The following is a 25,814-nucleotide window of genomic DNA, read 5'->3' on the forward strand; positions in this document are numbered from 1 at the left end:
TGGATATTATCTATTTGTCTTTCTTTTCATTGTTCAGTCCTAGTCTGAATAAAGAATGGAAACCACCCAAGGCAGTACGGTGCCACAGTGGTTAGCACTGCTGCCTCACAGCACCAGGGACCTGGGTTCAATTCCTGGCTTGGGTCAATGTGCAGAGTCTGCACATTCCCCCCGTGTCTGTGTGGGTTTCCTCCAGACACTCCGGTTTCCTCCCACAGTCTGAAAGACATGCTGGTTAGGTGCATTGGGCCATGCTAAATTCTCCCTCAGTGTACCCAAACAGGCGCTGGAGTGTGGCGACTGGGGGATTTTCACAGTAACTTCATAAGAAATAGGAGCAGGAGTAGGCCATCTAGCCCTTCGAGCCTGCCCCGCCATTCAATAAGATCATGGCTGATCTGTCGCTGCTCAGTTCCACTTTCCCGCCCTCTCCCCATAACCCTTATTTCAGTGTTTGTAAGCCTATTGTGAGACTAATAAATAAACTTTACACCACCCTTGTAACCACTCACCTTACCATAATTACACACTCCCAGCAGGGATTGCAGCTTTTGGCTCTCCTCGCTACTCAGTGGGATATAGGAAGCTACTGTGCTCCAAGCAACTCAATTCCCAACTTGCCTCAAGTGTTCATTATTTGACAAATAATGGGCGGAATTTTATGATTTGTTTTTTAAGGTGCTGTCTTGGGTGGGAAAGGCCAGGTCTCTTGGGAAGCCCACTTCCTGCCTTGGGAAGACCACCAGCTCCCTTGGGAAACACCATGTAAAGAAAATGGAAGAAGCAAATCCCACCTCATCACGTGAACTCTGAATGAACCCACCCCTCCATCAATCCCGAGCTCTTGACAGATCAGGGTGCCTTGACCTGAAAACAAAGAAAATACAAATACAAACACAGCAGCCCCCCCCCACCCCACACAGACGAGAGATCCCCTCTCCCCCCAGGGAACCACCCCCACCCATAGGCACAGGATCCCCTCTCCCTCCATCCCCTCTCTCCCCCAACACGAACCTCATGGGGTGCCCCTGGCAGTGCCAGTGGGCATTGCAAGGATACCACCAAGGACACAGAATCCTCTTCACCACCACCTTTGCCCCCCTCTTTCCCTCACCCTCAGGCTCCACTTATCATCTGAAGTTGCTGAATTCAATGTTGAAGGCTGTACATGTGCCTGGCTGGAAGATGAGATGCTGTTCCTCCAGGTTGTGTTGAGCTTCGCTGGAACATTGCAGCAGGCCAAGGACAGACATGTGGGCATGGGAGCGGGATCGTGCGTTAAAATGGAAAGCAACCGGAAGGTCAGGGTCCTGACTGCTCACAGACCGAAGGCGCTCAGCAAAGCGATCACCCAGTTTATGCTTGGTCTCTCTGATATATAGACCACATCGGGAGCAGTAATGCAATAGACCAAATTGAAAGAGGTGCAAGTGACAATGGTTAGCAACACCTGTAGGATGTCATGGGACCTGCCTCTCCCAATGTACGTGGACACAAAACCTTGTGAAAGTATTTGTGATTCTGTATTTAGAACATAAGAACATAAGAAATAGGAGCAGGAGTAGGCCATCTGGCCCTTCAAACCTGCCCCGCCATTCAATAAGATCATGGCTGATCTGTCGTGGCTCAGTTCCACATTCCCGCCCTCTCCCCATAACCCTTAATCCCCTCTCTTATCAAAAACCCATCAACCCGCGTCTTAAAAATATTTAGCAAGGCAGCCTCCACCACTTCAACGGGCAGAGAATTCCAGAGATTCACCACCCTTTGAGTGAAGAAGTTCCTCCTCAACTCCGTTCTAAACCGCCCCCCCCTTTATCTTGAGGCTGTGCCCTCTAGTCCTACTATCCTTTCTGAGCGGGAAGAGGCTCTCCACCTCTATCCTATCCATCCCATTCATCATCTTATACGTCTCAATGAGATCTCCCCTCATTCTTCTAAACTCTAATGAGTACAAGCCTAGTTTATTCAGCCTCTCCTCATAGCTCAACCCCCTCAACTCTGGTATCAGCCTAGTAAACCTCCTCTGCACTCCCTCCAAGGCCAAAATATCCTTGCATAAGTACGGCGACCAAAACTGCACACAGTACTCCAGCTGCGGCCTCACCAATGCCCTATACAGCCGCAGCAAGACCTCCCTACTTTTATATTCAATCCCCCGCGCTATGAAGGCCAGCATCCCATTCGCCTTCCTGACCACCTGCTGCACCTGCAGCACTTTTGGTTCACCTACTTTTGGTTCAAAAGTAACCAATTCGTTCTATCCCTTCTCTCCCACCTGTAACCTTCAACAATTAGATCACAAAACCGGGATATCAGAGCACGTAGAGGAACAGACTAACGCTATGGAACCACGGGAGAAGGGAAACAGCTTCATTTCAAAAGAAAAGTTTCCATTATTCTGCCCCTAAACGTATTTACATATCTCAATCTGCTGACATTCACTGATCTTGGTGCATTGAATTTGACCAACAGCACCAAGCAGAGATCTGTAAAAACCTCTGGGCTTGCAAGATTGGCGTAGCCAAGACGGGCCAAAAGGCCTGTTTCTGTGCTGTAGTGTTCTATGGTTCTAAGATTCACACAGGATCAGCCAGTGAATCAATCTGGGTTGCCCCACTTTTGAGGGTTGGGATTCTGGGGCGAGGGGAGGTGTGGGGGCTGGGTGCGGGGGTGGGGGGATGTGTGGGGACATGTGCAAGTCCCAGGCCACAGGTTGGGCATCCCAGACTCCAGAGGACGCAGAACCGGAGCTGAAATACCAGGTTCCAATAGTCAGCATAGATCCAGCGGACCACAGGTTGACTGGCGGGTGATTTAACCTGAGGGTCACCAACCTCAGGCGAGGGCCAAAGCTGAGAGGGGCCTTCATGAATAACTAACCTCGGCCGGTCCGGGAATTGAACCCATGCCACCGGCGTCGCTCTGCAGTAAGAGCCAGCCATCCAGCCAACTGAGCTAACCGGTTCTGCGATGCAATCTTATTGAGGCCTTCTCCCCACATGAATATTTTCACCGTAAACATTTGAAACCACACACTGAACGCCTAAATTGTGATCGTGGACATTTTGTAGGGGGGTTGGGGGGTAGGAGGAAACTTAAAATACTAAAAACAACGGCATCCATCAACATACGTGGGTGGCACGGTGATGCAGTGGTTAGCACAGCTGCCTCACAGCGCAGCAGGGACCTGGGCTCGATTCCCGGCGTGGGTCACTGTCTGTGTGGAGTCTGCACATTCTCCCCATGTCTGCGTGGGTTTCCTCCGGGTGCTGGTTAGGTGCATTGTACTGAACAGGCACTGGAGTGTGGCGACTGGGGGGGGCGGAATTTCACAGTAACTTCATTGCAGCGTTAATGTAAGCCTTACTTGTGACTAATAATAAATAAACTTCAAACTTTATACAAGGCGATACGTTTAAAAAAAGAAAAGTCTGAAAATGCTGAACTTACTTATAAAATAAATCCTTTATTATGCAGTGTAATGAGTGAACTTGCTTAGATCTGTGCAACGGTGAGTTACAATGTGGTCTTATTTCATATACATAAAACGTGTACATTAGTAGAAAATCATGGATTTGCAACCTTGTGCTTAACTACAGGTATCACAACAAAAGTAAATGGTGCATTTTCGCTTCTCTCTCTCTTCATTTTTTTTGGAACGTTTTGAGAAAAATACCCTATTTCGATAATAAAATATGTTTTGAAGTTGCCGGAAGAAGAAAATATTTCTTCTGTAAACTGCACTTGCCAGCTCAAGCAGACATTCCGCAATTTCTTTAGTTTAAAGCCAAATAGAAGTGTGCCGACACTGGTTCGCACACGAAAGATGCAGAGTTAGAGGTCACTTTCGCCGTACAGCGCTGTGGAGAAGGACATGTAGTCCAGGGAGCCCGGGATGGCGTCTGGTCCCGTGTACGGTGCCATCCTTGCGATGCAGTATTCTGCCTGGTCTGGAGGTAATTCGCGACGCAGCTCATCTGCCGTGATGTAGTTCTGCAAGATGAAAGAAAATAAGGCTCTTAAACCCAGCAGCTCCTTCCGGTTAATATTTACTCTTGTGATGATACTGTGCCTTTAAGAAATGTATTTGTGTCATGTTTCTTGCGCAGGAGTTCTTTTTTTAAAAAGCAGTCAGTTCTGTTAACCGGTGCCGCTTTGTAACTGGCAGCCCCTGTTGTTACTGCAGCAGCATAATTGGTCATAATTGCTAAAATGTTTGTTTTAATCTGGGCTAATGCTGTTCTGGTATTTTAGTGTTTTCCCCTAGGGTTTTTCACAGTAGGACTTGATTATGATAATTGACAGGAAAAATCATGTGACTGGCTGGGACTAGACTTGCACGGAGAAATCAAGTCAGTTGCTGGTTGGGATCTTTTGAGAGGGGTAGCTTTCTCTGTGTTTCTTTCCCTCTCTGGATTTGGCAACTGGGATATGCCAGAAAATACCTTTCTTTCTCTGGAGGCTGCTGTATGGGAGTCAGAAGACAGGTGTCTTTCTGTCTGTCCAGAGGGGTTTAAAGACTGGAAATCTAGCATCCTTGGGAGCCTATATATTTTCTTTTTGTGCTAACTCAGTCTGAAGAGGGATTTATGAGGATATTGCTTACATTGGAACTGTAGAGATAGTTAGATGTTAAGGATTCTACATTGTCATGTTTAAGAAGTTCCAATTGGCAAAAGTAACGTTAATTCTTTTGGTATATTTTAACTGTGTTATTAAATAAAGTTTGTTTTAATAAAAGCTTCTTAGTGGGTCAATAGAATCATACCTGGAGTGAAACACCTTACCTTCACACTAATGCCAAACTCAAGAAAAGCTGGGGTCTGGGATAACTTCATAATATACCTGGGAGTTTCTGATCTGTTCCCTAACAGAAATGTTATGGTGTGGAAAGAGGCCATTCAGCCCATCATGCCTGCGCCGGCCAAAGAGAGAAAAAAGAAACTAGGCTCTCACTTTAACCCCATTCCCCTGCACCTTGTCTGTAACTCTGGCAGGTTCCAGCACCTCAAGTTCTGATCCAGGTAACTATTAAATGAGTTGAGTGTTCCAGCGGCAACCATCATCTTAAGCAACTGAATTCCAGATACCCACCATCCCAGCCTTTTCTTCATCTCCATCTATTACCATTCTTAAACAAATTTATTAAAAACAATCACCTTGCTCTGATGTTAAATTTCACACAAATTCTCATTCACTTTATAATTCAAAGAGAGTTTCACCATTAATTGCACAGTGGTTAGCACAGCTGCCTCACAGTGCCAGGGACTTGGATTCGATTCCCAGCTTGGGTCACTGTCTGTGTGGAGTCTGCATGTTCTCCCCATGTCTGTGTGGGTTTCTTCCGGGTGCTCCGGTTTCCTCCCACAGTCCAAACATGTGTAAGTTAGATGGATTGGCCATGCTAAATTGCCCCTTACTGTCAGGGGAACAAGCTAGATTATGGGGATATGGTCTGGGTGGGATTTAGTCAGTACAGACTCGATGGGCTGAATGGCCTCCTTCTGCACTGTAGGATTCTATGATTCCCGGCTGGGTCGCTGTGTGAAATTTGCACATTCTCCCTGTGTCTGCGTGGGTTTCCTCCGGGTGCTCCGGTTTCCTCCCACAGTCTGAAACACCTGCTGGTTAGGTGCATTGGCCGTGCTAAATTCTCCCTCCGTGTACCCGAACAGGCGCCAAAGTGTGGCGACTAGGGGATTTTCGCAGTAACTTCATTGCAACGTTAATGTAAGCCTACTTGTGACACTAATAAATAAACTTTAAAACTCACTCTTTTTATTTTACAAAAATCTAATGCGTAAACATTTCAGCCTGTAGAAATGGTATAAATAGAATACAGAGCAGGAAAATTCTCATGAAGAAACACATCATAAAAAATAAAATGTTGAAAAAGTGTGGGAGTAAAATTGCACATGATGATGGTGAAGACAACGGAAATTATATTTGTCAACCATTATGCAAATCATTTCACATTTAGTGTCAGTGAAAGGAAGGGAATGGAATATCAAATAGTGAATATAACAGACATCTGATCCAAAAGTTCCTGCTTTGTGCCTCTCCCCAGGTCTAATTTCACCCCCTCTATTGAAATGGTGGATATGGAATGTGAGGGTCTAAGCCCCAATGGAAACCTTTATAACAACCCCGCAGTTAATAAAAATGCAGTCTCACTATATCGACCATAGGCTAAAGACACAAGTGTCAGTTTCTGCCCCTTGTGATGCCACTTTCCCTTCGAGAAATGCATTTTTTTTAAATCATGTTCTCTGCAGTTATAAGCAACTTTGCTTTTTTTTTCATCGTGGCATCGACTACCTGAGCAAATGTCCTTTTATTGCTGCTTAAATGGGGTTGTGTTTATTTTTAAATCTGGGCCTAATGCACTTCTTGGGAGTTTATGACTCTTTTGAATTGTTGTGGGAGAATTGATTGACAGGTCAGGTGACAAGAGTTCTTTTACTTTCAGTTTTGGCTGCTGGCTGTTTTTTTTTTAGTGAGAAGGTGTGTGGACTCCTGGCTGAAGGCAGAGTGTTTGTATCTCTCTCTGGTATTTGGCATTTTACTGGCTAGCTGTAAGCAGGTTTTCTTGCCTTCCTGGAGCAAACATTTTCCTGTGGTGTTTTGCTAGTCTGAGGCCAGCAGTGGCTCTATCTCTACCTCGAGATGCTGGGCTTTCCAGAATGGAGAAGCCAGTGCCTCCATTCTCTACCCAAAGGACTAAATCACAGCAGGAACTGCTGAGCTGCAAAATCTCATGAGCATCCTTGTTTTCTGTGCTAAACCTGTGGCAAGTGTATGTTGATAAGGAGATTTGTTGTATTGGAACAGTGCATTTAATTGTTAAAATTTATACAATATCATGGTTGGTTTTGTTTTGTTTGTAATTGGTAAAAGCTATTGCTAATTTTCTTTCTGTACATGTTAACTATATTCTTAACTAAACTTTCTTTGATAAAAGCTCCCCAATGGGTCATTTGAATCACACCTGAAATGAAACACCTCATGCTCACTCTAGCCAAATTCAAAGTGCAAAACTTATGACCTAGGCTGACTCCATAAAGCAGCTTATTTCTGACTTGGTGAAGAGGTGATCTATGTCAAATGAACGGAATAGAAGTTGGCATCTTCGCCGTGTTGGTATTAAATTCGAGAAACTCACCTTGTCGCCTGCTAGAACTTTAAACGATGCCATGACCTGGTCCGCGGTGTCAGTGTCCGTGGTTTCCCGAGACATGAAGTCCAGGAAGGCCTGGAACGTTACGACGCCCATGTTGTTGGGGTCAACAATGTTCATGATGCGTCCAAACTCTGCTTCGCTCTGAAATCATCAACCACACAGCAATTGTACCAATGTCTTGTCAGGGTCAAGGAGAAAAGTGCGCGCTTCCCCATATTACTGCCCTCATGTGGACCTCAGCATAGTTACAGCAGCAAAATGGTGTTCAACCGGGGAGTATCAATGGACAGGTGGTGAACTGGTACAGTCACCGTTATACAAGCACAAAATCAGCATTCTACACGCCAAATTTCTTGTTGGAAATATTAGCTTGACTCCGACACAGGGCGGGATTTTACAGCCTCGCTCATCCCGAAGACTTAAAATCCCGCCAAAAGTCAATAGACCTTTCCATCGTCCACCCCTTGCCTGCTCCGATTCCTGTGGTAGGCGGAGAGATACAATTCCGGAGAGAGAGTTGTGGTTCAAACTCCATATCCCAGGACTTCAGCACATTATCTAACCCACACTCTGACGCAGCAATGAAAGAGTGCGGCATTCTCACACTTCTCCAGGAGATGTGAAACCAAGGATCCGTCTGATGTGCAGACAGACAAAAAAGACCCAACGACATCCAATTCCCTCTTCAAACAAGGGCCAGGGATTTTTCCTGTGTTTTGTTTTTAGCCCCAGAATAACAGAGTGGCACAGTGGTTAGCACCGCTGTCTCACAGCGCCAGGTTCGATTCCCGACGTGGGTCACTGTGTAGAGTTTGCACATTCTCCATGTGTCCGCCTGGGCTTCCTCCGGGTGCTCCAGTTTCCTGCCACACTCCAAAGAAATGCGGGTCAGGTGGATTGGCCACGCTAAATTCCCTATTAGTGTCTCAAAATGTGCAGGTTAGGTGGATTGGCCATGTTGAACGTTGCGGGGATAGGGCAGGGGCTGGGTGGGCCTGGGTAAGATACTATCGTCAAGAGAGTTAATGCAGACTTGATAGGCCGAATGGCCTCCTTCTTCTATATAGGGATTATATGGATAAATAAACTAACCATTTAGCTTATAATTACTGATTCCCGCTTTTGCTTACACATTACAGACTCTGATTGAAGGGTCACCCAGACTGAAAATGTTGGCTCTATTCTCTCTCCCCACAGATGCTGTCAGACCTGCTGAGATTTTCCAGCATTTTCTGTCTTTGTTTCAGATTCCAGCGTCTGCAGGATTTTGCTTTTGCAAATAGGGAATTAATTGGTGGGATTTTTTTGGGGGGAATATGTTGAAGATGCGAAAAGCCCTAATGGAAAGTCGTTCTTTCTCCTCAGAACTCTACATTCCCGGCAGAATTAAATAATCATTTAAGCAGAAAACAGTCCCCGGTGACTTGGCATTGGGATCCAACGGTTCAGAGTTTATAAGGGAAACGGGTGGGGAGAGGATGGGTGGTGGGAGGGGGAGAATTTCAACACTGCAGCCAGATATAGCAGAGAACACAACTAGTACAGATTCAGCAAAGGCTTCTCAGGCTGGGAGTGGTTACAGGCAGGGAAGGCAAAATCCATGGAGAGACTCGAACCCAAGGTTGAGAATTTTAAATTCAGGGCTTCAGTGTACCAGGAACCCATATCAGCCAGCAAGGTGGAATAGCTGACCCTGGCAAGTAGAATTAGGGGTGATGGAGGACGCCTTGATACAATCATAACAATGCACAAGGAAGCCATTCAGCCCCTCGAGTCTGCACCAACCACAATCCGCCCAGGCCCTATTCCCCGAACCCCATGTATTTACCCTGCTAATACCCCTGACACTAAGGGACAATTTGCCACGGCCAATCAACCTGACACGCACATCTTTGGACTGTATGAGGAAACGGGAGCACCCGGCGGAAACCCACGCAGATACAGGGAGGGTTTGCAAACTCCACACAGACCCGAGGCTGGAATTGAACCCGGGTCCCTGACACTGTGAGGTAGCAATGCTGACCACTGTGCCATGATGGCCACGTCAGGTGATTTGGTCATGTTAAATTGCCCCTTAGTGTCCAGAGATGTATGGGTTGGGGGGATTATCATGGTAAATACATGGGGTTACAGGAATAGGGCCTGGGTAAGATGCTCTGTCAGAGAGTCAGTGCAGGCTCGATGGGCCAAACGGCCTTCTTCTGCACTGTAGGGATTCTATGACAGAATATGGAACTGTAAGCTCACTTTCAGATCCAATAGGACAGCAAGATTGCTTTCCTTCAACCTGAGACAGTGGCAGATAGTGAGACAGAGTTGGCAGTGTGGTACAGAGGTGGTATTAGAGGGATAAAGCACAAAGTTGCCAGTATTGAACTGGAGGAAGTTAGACTTTCTACAAAATTGGATTCTAGACCTGATGGGGGCAGCATTGTGGCACAGTGGTTAGCACTGCTACCTCACAGTGCCAAGGACCCAGGTTCGATTCCCGCCTTGGGTCACTGTCTGTGTGGAGTTTGCACATTCTTCCCATGTCTGCGTGGGTTTTCTCCAGGTGCTCTGATTTCCTCCCCCAGTCCAAAGATGTGCAGGTTAGGTGGATTGGCCATGCTAAATTGCTCCTTAGTGTCAGGGGGACTAGCTAGGGTAAATGCATAGGGTTGTGGGGATAGGACCTAGATGGGATTGTGATCGATGCAGACTCGATGGGTCAAATGGCCTCCTTCTGCACTGCAGGATTCTATGCAGAGGCAGTGAGGGTTGAAGAGAAGCGGTGGCGAGATAAAGCCGGGGGGGCATCAGCGGACATGTAGACAGCGACCCAATGTCAATGGATGATGGCACTGAGAGGCAGCTGTTATGGGGAAGAGGAGGAGGCCAAAGATTGATCCTGGCAGGAACTCCAGCGATGATGGCGTAGGGATGGGAAGAGAAGTTAGTGGTGTAGATAGGCTAGCTGCCTTGGATCAGTAAGAATTGCACTAGGCGGAGGCAGTCCTTCACAGCTTAGCAAAGGGAGAGAAACCTTGTAGGGGGAGTGTGGGGGTCAATGGCTGTTCACATACACACATTCTTAATTACAGGGGCTCCAGGATCCTAATATATATTGTTAAAAATAGAAAGGAACCAACCATCCATCTGGAAGTCAGTCAACTGGGAGTGGGGGAAATCCAGCTTGCCTCCCGTTATTGAGGCAGGATAGGGATTGAGCCTGCTACAGGCTAGGTGCACCATGATGTAGTTACACTCCAAATGAAGGGGGGGAGGGGTGGAAATAGCATCAACTCCATCTTAAACACATCCAAATCCCTCTCTCTCTCTCTGCAGCCCTTACACATTAACAGCCTCGCCACTCAACAAGGCAAGTCCACCCCCATTGCCCCAGTTGATCAACTGTCCTCACCTGGAGTTCACCCGGTGATCCAGACAGGAGCCCGAGCTGGTTTCCCCCTTCTTAACCCAGGGGGACGGACGTTTGGCACACACCCCCACCCCCCCAAAATTGTCACTCTGGTTGAGATCAGCAGAGGGATTTGCTGATTGCCCCTTGGTGTCAGGGGACTAGTAGGGTAAATATGAGGGGTTACGGGGATAGGGCCTGGGTGGGATTGTGGTCAGTGCAGGCCCAATGGGCCGAATGGCCTCCTTCTGTACTGTAGGGATTCTATGTATGATTCAATGATTGGGGATTAAAGCCCAGACAGTATAGGCTGTCAGTGTGTGGCCTCAACTTGCTGATGAACAGAAAGATAATCTTAGCCAGAACTCATAAATATGACCAAGTGTGGCTCCGTTACAGAGCTGGGTGCCTGTGGAAAGTTGGTTGTCTGCCTTACTGACTTGGGTGGCAGGGTAGCACAGCTGTCTCACAGCGCCAGGGACCCAGGTTCAATTTCCGGCTTGGGTCACTGGCTGTGTGGATTTTATACGTTCTCCCCATGTCTGCGTGGGTTTCCTCCGGGTGCTCCGGTTTCCTCCCACAGTTTGAAAGACGTGCTGGTTTGGTGCATTGGCCGTGCTAAATTCTCCCTCAGTGTACCCAAACAAGCGCTGGAGTGTGGCGACTGGGGGGGGATTTTCACAGTAACTTCATTGCAGTGTTAATGTCAGCCTACTTGTGACATTAATAAATAAACTTTAACCTTTTTACTGATTTTCAGTGACTGTTACCTAAACATGGCGAGTTACCTGTTGGCATAATTCTAAAAAGCAAGGCATGTATCAGTTACATGGCAAAGCATTAATACTCCTTACCTGCTGGGTTAAAGCACAAATTTATTCATTAAGAAGTTGCTCAGTGGATACTTGTGGCCTCCTGACTTTATAGATTAACTTGTCATCATTGTAAGGGGAATGAAATATTATCTCCAAAACAAGAATGCAAAACAAAAAGGGAAAAGGAATGTCTACTGATGGTCATCAGTAGATTCTTAATTCCAGATCTTTTTTATTGAATTCAAATTCCACCATCTGCCGTGGCGAGGTTCGAACCCGGGCCCCCAGAACATTAGCTGAGTTTCTGGATTAACAGTCTAGTGATGACGCCACAAGACCATCGCCTCCCCCAAGTTGATTAGAAAACATTCCATTTGCGAGACATAGATCCATTGGTGAGAATTCACGAACGTTGATGACTACTCAGTAACTTAAGTGTCACGGAGAATCCATTCAGATTGGGGGGTGGGCACTTGACTTGAACCTTGACCTTTCAACTCTAGGACCTGAATTCAAATGAAATCGCCAGTCTACAAATTTAAAAGAAATTCCCAGTGATTTAAACACTCCTTTTTAACAGGATACAGGATGCTCTGTAGAGTCCTACAGCACAGTAGGAGGCCATTCAGCCCACTGTATCCGTGCTGGCCTTTTGTTGGACGTATCCAATTAATCCCAACTCTCCTGGTCTTTAATTCCTTTTAGCTCTGAAAAAAAATGACTTCTCACGAGTTCATCTAATCCTCTTTTGAAAGAGACTAATCTATCTGCTTCCAGTACACTTTCAGGCGTTGCAATGCAGATCCAGAACAACTGCAGAAAGGAAATCTAATTTATTGCCAGTTATCCAGAGTTGTGGAAGACTGGGGAAATGCCACCTCATTAAAACTCAAAAGAAATTGCATCAAGGTGTTATCACCCTCTTCCTTTTTTTTTAAAAGAATCTTTGGAGATGGTTACATTTATTCAACTCCCATTTTTCAATCTCCAGTTGGTGAGGTTCTGAACATCTTCTCAAACATAAAAAAACACACACACAACCTGTCCTGAACATTTATATTTTCGCTGACGGTACAGTTTTGTGCAAATTGCTTCATCCAAAAGCTGCCGTGCCCTCCAATTGCCCCGTGTTTACTTCATAACTTACGGAATAGGAAAAGGCCCCGTTTACTCCCTCGGGCCTGCCCCACCCTTCAATCAGATTGGGTGGCACAGTGGTTAGCACTGTTGCCTCACAGCGCCAGGGACCCGGGTTCAATTTCCAGCGTGGGTCACAGTCTGTGTGGAGCCTGCACGTTCTCCCCGTGTCTGCATGGGTTTCCTCTGGGTCCTCAGGTTTCCTCTCACAGTCCGAAAGACATGCATGTTAGGTGCATTGACCATGCTAAATTCTCCCTCAGTGTACCCAAACTGTACTCGTTAGAGTTTAGAAGGCTGAGGGGGGATCTTATAGAGACGTATAAGATAATGAAGGGGTTGATAGGGTAGAGGTAGAGAGATTCTTTCTGCTTAGAAAGGATAGCAGAACTAGAGGGCACAGCCTCAAAATAAGCCGGGGGGAGTGCAGTTTAGAACAGAGTTGAGGAGGAACTTCTTCACTCAAAGGGTGGTGAATCTCTGGAATTCTCTGCCCATTGAAGTGGTGGCGGCTACCTTGCTGAATATATTTAAGTCACAGGTAGATAGGTTTCTGATAGACAAGGGAATTAAGGGTTATGGGGAGAAAGCGGGAAAGTGGAACTGATCCACTTCAGATCAGCCATGATCTTATTGAATGGTGGGGCAGGCTCGAGGGGCTAGACGGCCTACTCCTGCTCCTATTTCTTATGTTCTTATGTTCAAACAAGTGCCGGAGTGTGGTGACAAGGGGTTTTCACATTAACTTCATTGCAGTGTTAACGTAAGCCGACTTGTGACACTAATAAATAAACATTAAAACGGAGTCACAGCAGAGAAATGTTTGCGAAGCAATGTATTAGATCATAGCTGATCTCTGTCTCAGCTCCGTGTCGTTCCTTTGCCCAGATCCTATAACAGCCTTACCCATCAGAAATCTATTTATTTTTAATATCCCATACATTTATTGTCTCAACGCAAACACTCCCTTCCTCTCCCACACCAGGCCATTTTTTTATGTCTTTGTTTCTTAAACTTGCCTCATTTTGTTGCAACCCCTCACAGATACCTCAAAATCTAACACATTCTCCCTCCTCCTGTTCTGACAAAGAGCCAAAAGGACGTGAATCTTTAACTCTGGCAGCCGGTGCTGCCAGACCCGCGGACTATTTTCAGCATCCTCTGTTCTCGTTTCAGGTTTCAGCTTCTGCAGTATTTGGCTTATTATAAATCTTAGTCTGGAGAGCTCTCAATAGTCCTGGAACCCATAGATCTAGGACCTAGAGCGGCGCCAGGAGCCACAGCCCCATGGCTGGACAGAGTTCGATACTTATCTTCCCCTACCTCTACATTTTTGGAAGTTACGTGACGTAAGCTGAAGAAACTAGTTGTAAAAAAAAGACTATCTTGCGGTTATGGAGTGCTTGAGATTCTCACGGCGGAATAGCTGCCCACTCACGTCTTTGACTCTGCCCCATGACTTTCCAGTTTGCACCAATTCGGGGGCCACTCTTCTGAAACGGAAAGGCCAAAGGCCTAGACATTTTGCCACCCAGCAAGAAAACCCCCTCTCGGGAGCTCCTCCCGTTCAGTGTTCGAGTCGTCTTAAGTAAGACCTTGAAGGGAACACAGGTACTGGGAGTTTTGGATGAAGCAAGGTCACTAAACCGCCAGCGATGAACGCCCGTTAACATACATCCGCTTACGTCCGTCACCCAGCTGCAGAGCCAGACGGTAGGTAATACATTGAAAATAAAAAGAATGGGAAGTTCACCATACCAGATTGTAACCCATGGAGATAAGGCAAGCTTTGAAATCATCACTGTCCATCATTCCAGTCCTCTTCTATAGAGAGAGGAGGAAGGAGACGACAACAACAACAGGACAAAAAAAAAATAGAACGAAAGGTAGTCACAACAAATAAAGTGGAATAAAGGTGAGACCAAATGGGAAAATGTCTCAACGATGAATCAAAGTGGGAGAATAGACACAAGAGAGATCAAAATAGGTGAAAAGCAGACAAAGAGTGGTTTCACGGAGAAAATTGTCGGTTCAAGAGGAAGACAAGTTACAAAAACAAAAGAGAATTAATCACAAACAGGGACAATAGGTCAAGACAGATAAACAAAAAAAAGGAAAAAAAAAACACAAGTTTAGTTAATTCAATGCACCGGATCGGAACACTTCACATCACACACTAGCAGTTAATACCTGAGTGTCATTTCCAATATCGTACCCCAAGCTGATGAGGCAGGCTTTGAACTCCTCTGCTCCGAGGGTGCCAGAGTGGTCCTGGGTTAGGCAATGCCAACGTGGTACGCCATGCATGGTGACGGAGGCAGCAGTTGTTGGGTGAGGTGGTGGGGGGTGGGGGGGGTGGGGGGATGGGGGGGGGGGTGGGGGGAGAGGGGTTGGGGGAAAGAGTGAACAGTTGGGAGGCGTCCATGCAAAGGGGAGAAAGGGGAGGAAGAAGAGGAGGAGGTCATGCAAGTGGTAAGAGGAGAACAAAGTGCACAAGATTAGACATCACAACGGTTCAAACATCACGGTCGCTAATCATCTTGCCTCATCCCCAGACCACGGGGAATCCCAGAACTCTTCAGTGGCTCATCTGACAGGGACCAAGGCTAACAATTCACTCCCTCCTCATCACTAGAGGCGATAGGTTTAGCTTCAAGTTAAGGGTAGGACACACGTGTGCCAATCATTAACTCCTGAAATTCTGAGAAAAATCAAAAGGGAAGATTTTCACTCAATGTCACCGGGTAACCGCTGGATTTGCCAGCGTGGGCGCGATGCAGAGAAACCCAGTGGTGATTCGGAGAATGGTGTTGGACTTTCATCACCAGGTTTGCTCCCTGGCGGTACAGGTTGCCCAGGCTCAAGGCTGGTGGGAATGGAGTAGGCCACACAATGGAGGCAGTGTGCCCGATCAGATCTCTCCTTTCCTTGCCTCTCCACACCCCTCGCAGGGCTAATTCACCGAGTGTTGAAGGTATGGATGGGAGACCCATCCACCTTCTCCAATATTGATATGCGGGAAGATCAACACATTTAACAATTGCTTTTTTTAAAAAAATAGAAATAAACAGGGCAACACGGTGGCACAGTGGTTAGCACTGTTGTCCCACAGCGCCAGGGACCCAGGTTCAATTCAGGCCATGGGTCACTGTCTGTGTGGAGTTTGCACATTCTCCCCGTGTCTGTGTGGGTTTCCTCCGGGTGCTCCGGTTTTCTCCCATAGCCTAAAGATGTGCGGGTTAGGTTGATTGGCCGTGATAAATTGGTCCTAGTGTCAGGGGATTAGCAGGGTAAGGATGAGGGTTATGAGAATAGGACCTTGGTGGGATTATGATTGGTGTAGACTCGATAGTCTGAATGGCCTCCCGTAGGGATTCTATGAAAATGGAAAGCTAAAAAAAAGAAAAAGCCTCTTTGATGCTCCAACATTAGAGGGCATCTTGCATAATGGCACAGTGGTTAGCACTGCTGCCTTACACAGCCAGGGACCTGGGTTCGATTCCTGGCTTGGGTCACTGTCTGTATGGAGTTTCCACATTCTCCCTGTGTCAGCGTGGGTTTCCTCCGGGTGCTCCGGTTTCCTCTCCCACAGTCCGAAAGATGTGCGGGTTAGGTGCATTGGCCATGCTAAATTCTCCCAGGCGACTAGGGGATTTTCACAGTAACTTCACTGCAGTGTTGAGCCTACTTGTGACACTAATAAATAAACTTTAAAACGCTCGCAGCCTCGGGCTGGCGTTGTCCAGGGACGGAATGAAAATTGTGATTTCAAAAAAAAAAACGGTCATTAAAATCTCCCTTCGCCTCAGTCCCCTCTTATACATAAATTGTTAAAATTCATCCCTGCCAGCGTCCTGTCAAATCCATTCCAGTGGAAAGAACAGTCGGTTTAATATTCAGGCGTGCTGTAAAACAAACAGGTTATCTACACAGTTTTACAATAGAGGTTTAAAAAGCTGCACATCCAAGGGAAGAGGCATCCTTTAATGCAGGGACAACAGTGCTCGGGGAGGGGGGGTGGGGGCAAGGATATGCAGTGACAGCGGTGCAGTGAGAGGAAGGCCAGTGCAATCAGAGTTTCAAAGTCAAATTATATTTAACTCCTTTAAAAACAAAACGTTCAACCAACCCAAAAGTACCATTCTTTTCTCGACACTATTTTTCGCAACTTGCAACGTTTAAACAGGCCTTTTGACTGGGCACTGTCACTAACGCGCTGCAAATTAATGGCAAGAACTTAAGCGCATCGCCGATCGTAATACTCGCCGCAATTGAGGAAACAAACGCAAGGGTTATCGTTCACGCTTTTAAGCGACAATTTTGCAACAGAAATGCATTATCTGACTTTGGCGAGAAGGATTGCACAAACCTCACGGTATTGGTTTTAGTTTTTTTTCAAACAATACGAGCTCCTTTATTTTTCACGCGCCCCCTCTTGCAGTTCAGCAGCAGCAGCCGGTGGCTCCAGTTAGAATATGGCTCACTTTCTGCGGCAAAATAGTCTACTTTCCCTTTTCTTTAAAGAAAGCACCTCCTGCTTCCTGAAGGAAAATACTGCCATCAAATACCCTCGGGCAGGAAGGCGGAATACATTTCTCAGCTAAACACGCACCGCCAGCGAATCGGGCTGGTCAGCTTACCCTGTCGAAGTGGTTAAACGAGGCTCGGAACTCGTTCATCTGCTCCTGACTGATGCCCTTTGCATCCCTGGTCAGGACCTGGTTCTCGATCTCGTTGATTGTCCTGGCGATGGTGGTGAGCAGCTGTTCCCAGCCCACTCGGATGTGCTGGGACAAAGAGAAGGGAGTCAACAAGATTAGGACGCTTGCCCAATGCAATCCCCGTAATTTCTCCTCCCAGTTCAACTTGCTGTTCTTTCTGAAGGCTGCTTCCCCGAGCAGATTTGCACCTTCAAAGGGGATGAACAGTAGGCTTTAAGAAAGAAGGAATCAAAAACTATTCAAACTGGAACAGTCGGCACATCCTCCTCTTTACAATCCCAGAAGGAGGCCATTTGGCCCATTAAATTCTCCAACAGCATCTTCTCTAGGGCCATCTTCTTGCCCTATGCCTATAACCCTACATATTTGCCATGGCCAATCCACCAAACCTACACACCTTTGGACACCAAGTGGAAATTTTGCATGCTCAGTCCACCTCATCTACATATTTTGGAATGCTAAGGGGCAATTTAGCCTGGCCAATCCACCTAATCTGCTCCTTCTTCGGGCTGTAGGAGGAAACCGGAACAGCCGGAGGAAACCCACGCAGACATGGTTGAGAAAAGAACCATTACCTATTCTTTCCCTCTCGTCACTAACTCAGCAAGTTAAAAACCAGCAAAAATATCAGTGTAAATTCGAAGGACAATAACCTATCTCCAAGGGTGGTGTTGTGGTGGTATCATTGGATGGGTAATCCAGAGGCCCAGGCCTCAGCCTTCTTTTTCCAAGGAAAACAGCCTCAACTTCTCCAATCTATCCTCATAGCTAGAGTTCCTTATCCTTGGAATCATTCTTGTGAATCTCCACTGTACCTTTTCCAGTTCTTTTACATCCTTCCTCCAATGTGGCACCTATAATTGGACACAGTGCTCCAGACGAGGCCTATTTAGTGTCTTATATAAGTTCAACATGACCTCCTTATTCTTGTACTCAATGCCCCTGTTAATGGGGCCTAAGATACTCTATGCTTTATTAACTGCTTTCTCCATCTGCCCTGCCACCTTCAATGATATATGTACATGATACACCGAGGTCCCTTTGCTCCTGCACCTCCTTTAGAGTTTCTCCCTTTATTTTATTAATATAAAGAATTCCTCCATATTCATATCCTGCCAAAATGAATCACCTTGCACTTTTTTTATTGAACTTCATCTGCCACTTGCCTGCCCAATCCACTAACCTGCCTATGTCCTTCTGAAGTCCAAGACTATCCTCATCACAACTTTTCCAATCTTTGTATCATCTGCAAATTTTGAAATCACGCCCTGCACACCACATTCTGGATCATTAATGTATATTAGGAAAGAGCAAGCATCCCAATATTATCCCCCGGGAAACTCCATGACAAACCTTCCTCCAGCCTGAAAAACACCCATTTATTACTACTCTCCGTTCCCCATCACTCAACTGATCTCTTATCCGACTTTCCCTCTTATCCCATGAGCCGGAATTTTGTTCCCATGTGTGTTGTGTGGTACTGAATTAAATGCCTTTTGAAAATCTATATAAACCGCATCCGCATTGTTGCCCTCATCAACTTATGGGTGGCACAGTGGTTAGCACTGCTGCTTCACAGTGCCAGGAACCCAGGTTCAATCCCAGCCTCGGGTCGCTGTCTGTCTGGAGTTTGCACGTTGTCCCCGTGTCTGCGTGGGTTTCTCCCGGGTGCTCTGGTTTCCTCCCACACTCCAAAGATTAGGTGGATTGGCCATGGTAAGTTGACCTAGTATCAGGGGGATTAGCAGGGTAAATATGTGTGATTACAGGGGTAGGGCCTGGGTGGCACGTGCAGACTCGATGGGCCGAATGGCCTCCTTCTGCACTGTAGCGATTCCATGAACCTTCTCTTACCTGAGAAAGTTCCAGCAAATTAGTTAAACATGATTTTCCCTTCATGAATCAATGTTGGCTTTCTGTCATTATCCTGCACTTGTCTAATTGACGATTGAGCTTTGCCCTGAACATTACCCTGGTCTCAGCGACAAGACCACTGCCCCACTGCCTCCCCGATAATGAAGAGAAGGTGTGAGAACAAAACCAGAACTGAGGAAATAACAGACCAGTTGGGACATTGAAAAATGTTGCGTAGCTTAAAACAAAATCATCACCAAAACACCAGGAGCATCTGTAGCAACATCATAAGAAGGCTTCAGCAGCTGAGTTTCGAGTGTAAACTCCTAATGTTAACAGTAAACAGGTGCGTGGACAAGGGGAACCCAGAACAACATAGCGGGAAAGTCTAGAAACTTCTCACCTCCATTGTGTAGTTGGTGTGCTTGTTGTCGAAGATTAGTGCCTCTTGAATGAGCTGATGGTCGCCTTCTAGCTGGTCAATCTTTGGTTTGTAGTTGACTATGCTCTTCTCGTATTGTCGGAGGTGGTTCAGTTGATCCTCTAGCGTGCCGTGCATCTCAATGGAAATACGGCCAATCTCCTGCAGAAGTGACCAGAAATTGGTGAGGATTAGGGTGACGTGGTGAATAGCTCTGCTGCCCCCTGTGCCTAGGAGTGGGTACTGTTCAACAGGACCAGCCACTACAGAACTTGAAAATGTTTACAAAGAACAACAGAGCAATGGGCCCTTCAGCCCACCAAACCTGCGTTGATTCCTAATCCTTTTTTAGGCCCACCACTTATTGCCCATTTATGGTTTCTATCCTCCTATTCACCTCCTATTCATGTGTCTGCCAAGATACACCTCGAATGTTGCTAACGTGCCTGTTTCCACCACCCTCTGTGTGAAAACTTTCCCCACACATCTCCCATAAACTTTCTCCCCCTCACCTTCAACCTGTGCCCTCTTGTAGTTGACCTTCCCACTCTGGGAAATAAGCCTCTGACTATCCATTAGCCTCCATTGTATAATGTCTTCATTAAACGTGGATGTAACTCCTCCAGACCCTCATCATATTTGCACAACTGCAAACAGACAGGGTGTTTCACAATGGAGGAAAGGCCAACATCTGGCTCTGAAGGAAGTGTAAAGCACAGCTGTATGCCAAATGATAAGTACACACATCTAAAACTCTAACAGAGCAGAGAGGACAATAGGAACAGAGGATATAGGAGCAGGAGTAGGCCGTTCAGCCCATCAAGCCTGCTCTGTCATTCAATGAGGTCATGGTTGATCCGGTTGTGGCCTCGACTCCACTCTGCCATTTGCTCCCACCCTCCCCCCATAATCTATTCCCACACGCCACTGCAGTACTGAAGGAGTGCGGCACTGTAGAAGAAGCCATCTTCCGGTTGCGATGTTGAACCACGGGCCAAATCTCCCCTCTCAGGTAGATGAGAAAGATCCCGTGGTCCTATTTGATGAAGAGCGTGGGTGTCTTCCACGTTCCCCTGACCAATGCTCCCCTCTGGAAGTACATCACGAGACTGGCTGGTCTGAAAGGGTGGCAGAGGCGGGAGCCCTCGGAACATTTAAGCAGGGTCTGGCTGCGCACTTGAAACACTGCAGCATAAAAGGCTACGCACCAGACTGGAATGAGACTAGATAGACGCTTGATGGCTGGTGCAGACATGATGGGCCAAAGGGCCTCTTCATGTGCTGTAAAATTCTGTGGCCGGAATTTTCCTGTCCCGCCTACCACAGGACTTGTAGCAGTCGGAGCACACAAGGATCCGCTGACCTCAGGCAGAATTTTCCAGTTTTGGGGTGAGCACGGCTGCAATCCCACCCTATAACTCTAACCCTAAAGCAGATGATCTGGTCATTAACTCACTGGTGTCTGCAGCCTTGCAGTGCACACTGGCTGCTGCTTTTCCTACATTACAACGGCAACAACTCTTTAGAGAAAAAGGATACATATATATATGGGCTGCCAGATGCTTTGCCAAGTTCTGAGGCTGAGAAAGCAATTATATAAATTTGATTCCTTTCTTTAATTCAAGCAGCTATCACAATCTCTGTCACAGCAACATCACCAATTTACACAGCTATCAACAGCCCCTAGTCATAACATCTTATGCTATCTACAGCGTACCTACAGCATCTTATGCTATCTACAGCTATCGCAGTACCTAAAACAATGTCACAAATACTATACTGATAACGCAGTACTGTAGTCAGCTCCGGTGTGTTTTGGCGATCGTACCTCCATCTTTGTCTGAATCCAAGGGCCAATGACGTTGGCTTGTGTGGCGAACTGTTTCCGCAGTCTCTCATTCGACTGCTGGCGTACGTTCTCTTCCATCAGAGCGTGGTCCCTCTGCGGCACTAAGTGTCGAACCTGAAAGCAAAGCATCATTATACGAGTCATTAAACATCCCAGCCACTAAAAGGCATAAATATCTCACCAAGCCTTTGCTTTTTACATGTCTCCTTTTACATCCACAAGTATCTTACACTGACTGGGGCACTGGGGAGAGCAACACTCCTTCCACCTTGAATCCAACCCGCAGAGTTGCGAGATAACTGGCAAGTCATGTTGCAGCTTTATACAATCTTAGTTAGGCCGCACTTGGAATATAGGATTCGCTGCACTACCAGAAGGACGTGGAGGCTTTGGAGAGGGGGCAGAAAAGATTTACCAGGATATTGCCTGGTATGGAGGGCATTAGCTATGAGGAGAGGTCGGAGAAACTTGGTTAGTTCTCACTGGCAATTTATCGGCACCGTGTTGTCTGTAGCAGGTATCCTGTATTGCTACTGAGGAATTGATATCATGTTGATGTTAATCTGAACTAATGCAGTGTTCCATGGTTTTAATGGTTCTTTGGGAATTGCCGAGTGGAGCTTGATTTGAATCATTGACAGGTCAAAGTCATATGCCTGGGGACAGCTATTTTTCACAGAGCTTTCCAATTTTTAGTTTTCAGAAGCTACTTTAAATGGAGAGAAGCAAAACTCCTCAAAACGCCCCCATTATTGCACCTCTCTCTCCTGTTCTACCGGTGGCACAGTGGTTCGCACTGTTGCCTCATAGCCCCAGGGATCCGGGTTCGATTCGGGTCACTGTCTGTGCGGAGTCTGCACGTTCTCCCCGTGTCTGCGTGGGTTTCCTCTGAGCACTCCTTGCCATTGGTGCAGCGGGAGGGAGGTGTGATAATGAGGGCAGTTTGTGGGAACAGGTCAGGGAGACCTTGATCTGTACCCACCCCAGTCACAGGCTTTACAAACAAAAAACATGGAGATTAAATCTCAAACGTCATTCAAATAAACGGCGATAAGTTCATCTGTGGAGGACAGATTGGAGGTTTTAGCACAGGGCGTTAGGAAGTTGGCTACTGGCTTTTGTTTGGAGAGTCACAAAACAGCAATTAGTCCCTCCAGTAGATTACAAAAGAACAAGAGAATGCAGACGCAGCTGGGAACAATCTCAGCAACATTTTGTTTCCTCCGAGATTAAATTCCAAAAGATTTTCAAACGGGAAAGTCTGACCTGCGGCCAAATGAAAGCCATCACTGAGATATGAATGGTGTCTTTCATTTGTGGACCTGATGTATTGTAGCCGCATTCTGGTGAGAATTATTTCGAGTGAAGCGGAAGAACGGCCAACGTATCTCGTGCGGCTTGCGTTGGGCTCGTGTCAAAACATGATTTTGGAACCAGGTTTGGCACACCAGGAAAAATCAAGTTATGGAACCGGATCGCTGGTTCAGATCAGTGACGCACAGACAATTAGGGTGGGAAGCTAAACTCGAAACAAGGCTGCAATCACAAGACAGGCAATTAATCTAGATGGTCAGCTCACTGCAGTGATCTTTTTTAATTTTGACCGCAGCTATGCTTTTCTTCAACACCACACAACTGACCGATTTTACAAAGGCGTCCTCACCTTTTCCCATTTGCTGTTGATATCCTGCGGGGCGATGGTCGTGTAGGGGTTGGTGCCAGCCATGTTGACGTGGTAGGTCTGGACGATCTTTGACACCTCGTTGTGGATGCCCAGAATAGCCTGGCGCTCCCGGTCTGCTTCGGGCAGCGTGGCTTTGAATTGTTCGTGAGCCGTGATTAGCCCCTACAGAGCGAGATAGAGGTGAGGGACAAATCGTCAGTCACACCGAGTATGTGGAGTCAACGGGCTTCAAGTATCTCCAGGCAACGGATCCCACTTGGAGTACTGTGCGCAGTTCTGGTCGCCTCACTACAAGAAGGATGTGGAAGCCATTGAGAGGGTGCAGAGGAGATTTACAAGGATGTCGCCTGGATGGGGTGGCATGCCTTATGAGGATAGGTTGAGGGAGCTGGGCCTTTTCTCCCTGGAGAGACGAAGGATGAGAGGTGACCTGATAGAGGTTTATAAGACGTTGGGAGGTATGGATAGGGTGGATTCTCGGACGCTATTTCCCAGGGCTGAAATGGTCGCTACGAGAGGACACAGGTTTAAGGTGCTGGGGAGCAGGTGCAGAGGAGATGTCACGGGTAAGTTTTTCACTCAGAGGGTGGTGAGTGAGTGGAATCGGCTGCCGTCGGTGGTGGTGGAGGCGAACTCGTTGGGGTCTTTCAAGAGACTTCTGGATGAGTACATGGGATTTAATGGGATTGAGAGTTATAGATAGGCCTGGTAGGTATAGATATGATCGGCGCAACTTGTGGGCCGAAGGGCCTGTTTGGGCTGTAGTGTTCTATTTGTTTTCCCTGGCACTTAATCTGAACAGGAATGAATGTATCACTTTATAACCTCCGAGTAACATAGAACCATAGAATCCTTAGGGGCAGAAGAAGGCCATTCAGCCCATCAAGCCTGCACCTACAATCCCATCCAGACCCTATCCCCATAACTCCAAGTATTTACCCCGTTAATCCTCCTGACACAAAGGGGCAATTTAGCACAGCCAATCTACCTAACCTACATATCTTGGGACGATAAGATGCAACTTAGCATGGTCAATCCACCTAACCTTCCCATCCTTGGAGACTGGGAGAAAACCGGAGCACCCAGAGGAAACCCACGCAGACACGGGGAGAACGTGCAGATTCCACACAGTCACTCAAGGCTGGAATTGAACCCAGGTCCCTGGCTTCCCTTGCTTAATTCTTTTGGCTTCCACTTTTAGCCATCCACTCCTGGTGGTATGGACCCCTCCTGAAACAAGACTCCAATGGGGTGCGAGGGATACCAAGTATCATTGTCAAATAGCCATTCATCAACTGTGAGCCTGAGGTGTGAGGTGATGGGGTGGCACTGTTGCACAGTGGTTAGCACTGCTGCCTCACAGCGCCAGGGACCCGGGTTCAATTCTGGCCTTGGGTGATTGTCCGTTTGGCTTTGGCTTGTTCTCCCCGTGCCCATGTAGGTTTCCTCCGGGTGCTCTGGTTTCCTCCCACAGTCCAAAGGTGCATAAGTTAGGTGGATTGGCTGTGCTAAATTGCCTGTTGGTGTCCAAACTTGAGTAGGTGAGGGGAATTAGCCATGGTAAATGCGCAGGTTTACAGGAAGGGGGTGGACCTGGGTGAGACCCTCTTTCGGAGAATCGGTGCAGACTCGATGGGCCGAATGGCCTCGTTCTGCACTGCAGGGATTCTATGAGGAGGGGCCAGATGCAGTCCTCAACATCCATTCACTGGAGTGTGATTCGGAGTAAAAAGGCCTCGCTTCCCTTTACCTCCACAGTCCAGTGGCTTCACAATCGCCCTGGCTAAGATCCACAAACTATATGCAGCTTAGGGATCGAACCTGGGGCTTCCTGGCCCTGTTCCATAGCAAGCAACACCGTTAATAGCTGAGTATTTGCTGGAGTCTGCCAATTATGAAATCTGTGACTGGACTAATGAAACTAATTTGATATTTTACAATTAAAACGAGAAACTCATCCATCGTGAATTATTACTCATGCTGGACAGTCCTCTGCAACCTCACCCCCCGCAAACCTGGCAAGCTAAAAATCACTGGAGTTTACTAATTGTAGAGAACAATTTTGTAGACTTTTCCTAATATAGTGATTTATCTGACCATTCTTATTGCTTTCCTTGAGAAATGTTTCGATGAATATTACGGCAATTGGGGATTGTAAAAATCTTTTATTCCTCTTCTTTCATAGGGAAAACCTATTGTGTCTCATGAGGAGCAGTGGCCTAGAGGCTACCGAACTGGACTACAGGAGGGCGGTGGCGTAGTGGGATTGTCACTCAACTAGAACCCAGAGACCCCAGGGTGATGCTCTGGGGACCAGGTTCAAACCCCACCACAGTAATACCTGAATTCAGTCAAAAGAAAAATCCGGAATTAAAGTGGAAACCATTATCGGAAAAACCCATCTAGTTCACTAATGTCCTTTAGGGAAGGAAATCTGCCGTCCTTATCCGGTCTGGCCTACATGTGACTCCAGAGCCACAGCAATGTGGTTGACTCTCAACTGCCCTCCAAGGGGCAATTAGGGGTGGGCAATAGATGCTGGGCCTAGTCACCAATGTCCACATTCCACAAAATCAATAAAACAAAATCCAGAGGCCTGGACTAACTTGTCAGAGGTGTTCAAACCCCACCCTAGCAAGCTGTGAATTTGAAGTCAGTTTAAAACAAAAAACATGGGCCGGAACGCTCCCGTCGCACCCGCCATGGGAATTGGAGCGGGCAGAGGGCGGACAACACTAAGGTCCATTGAT

At 47.0% G+C, this 25,814-nt stretch overlaps 1 protein-coding gene across 6 annotated transcripts in view; it reads right to left on the reverse strand.

Moving 5' to 3' along the window:
• Positions 1-3,449: 3,449 nt before the first annotated feature.
• Positions 3,450-25,814, reverse strand: part of actn1 (actinin, alpha 1) — a 186,761-nt gene continuing 164,396 nt past the window's right edge. For 2 of the 6 annotated variants that reach the window (XM_080203080.1, XM_080203079.1), the window contains exons 15-22: positions 23,044-23,226; positions 21,360-21,494; positions 19,514-19,693; positions 17,176-17,322; positions 14,726-14,806; positions 14,294-14,359; positions 7,166-7,324; positions 3,450-3,996 (exon numbers count right to left, since the gene is read on the reverse strand). In XM_080203080.1, coding sequence (XP_080059206.1) covers positions 3,838-3,996; positions 7,166-7,324; positions 14,294-14,359; positions 14,726-14,806; positions 17,176-17,322; positions 19,514-19,693; positions 21,360-21,494; positions 23,044-23,226 — 1,110 coding nt within the window. In that variant the 3' untranslated portion in view covers positions 3,450-3,837. The remainder of the gene's footprint in view (positions 3,997-7,165; positions 7,325-14,293; positions 14,360-14,725; positions 14,807-17,175; positions 17,323-19,513; positions 19,694-21,359; positions 21,495-23,043; positions 23,227-25,814) is intronic. The other 4 variants (XM_080203078.1, XM_080203077.1, XM_080203076.1 and 1 more) reach the window with 2 other exon arrangements.

This window comes from Carcharhinus amblyrhynchos, chromosome 14 (assembly GCF_965287045.1).
Source record: "Carcharhinus amblyrhynchos chromosome 14, sCarAmb.v2.hapA, whole genome shotgun sequence".
NCBI lineage: Eukaryota > Metazoa > Chordata > Chondrichthyes > Carcharhiniformes > Carcharhinidae > Carcharhinus > Carcharhinus amblyrhynchos.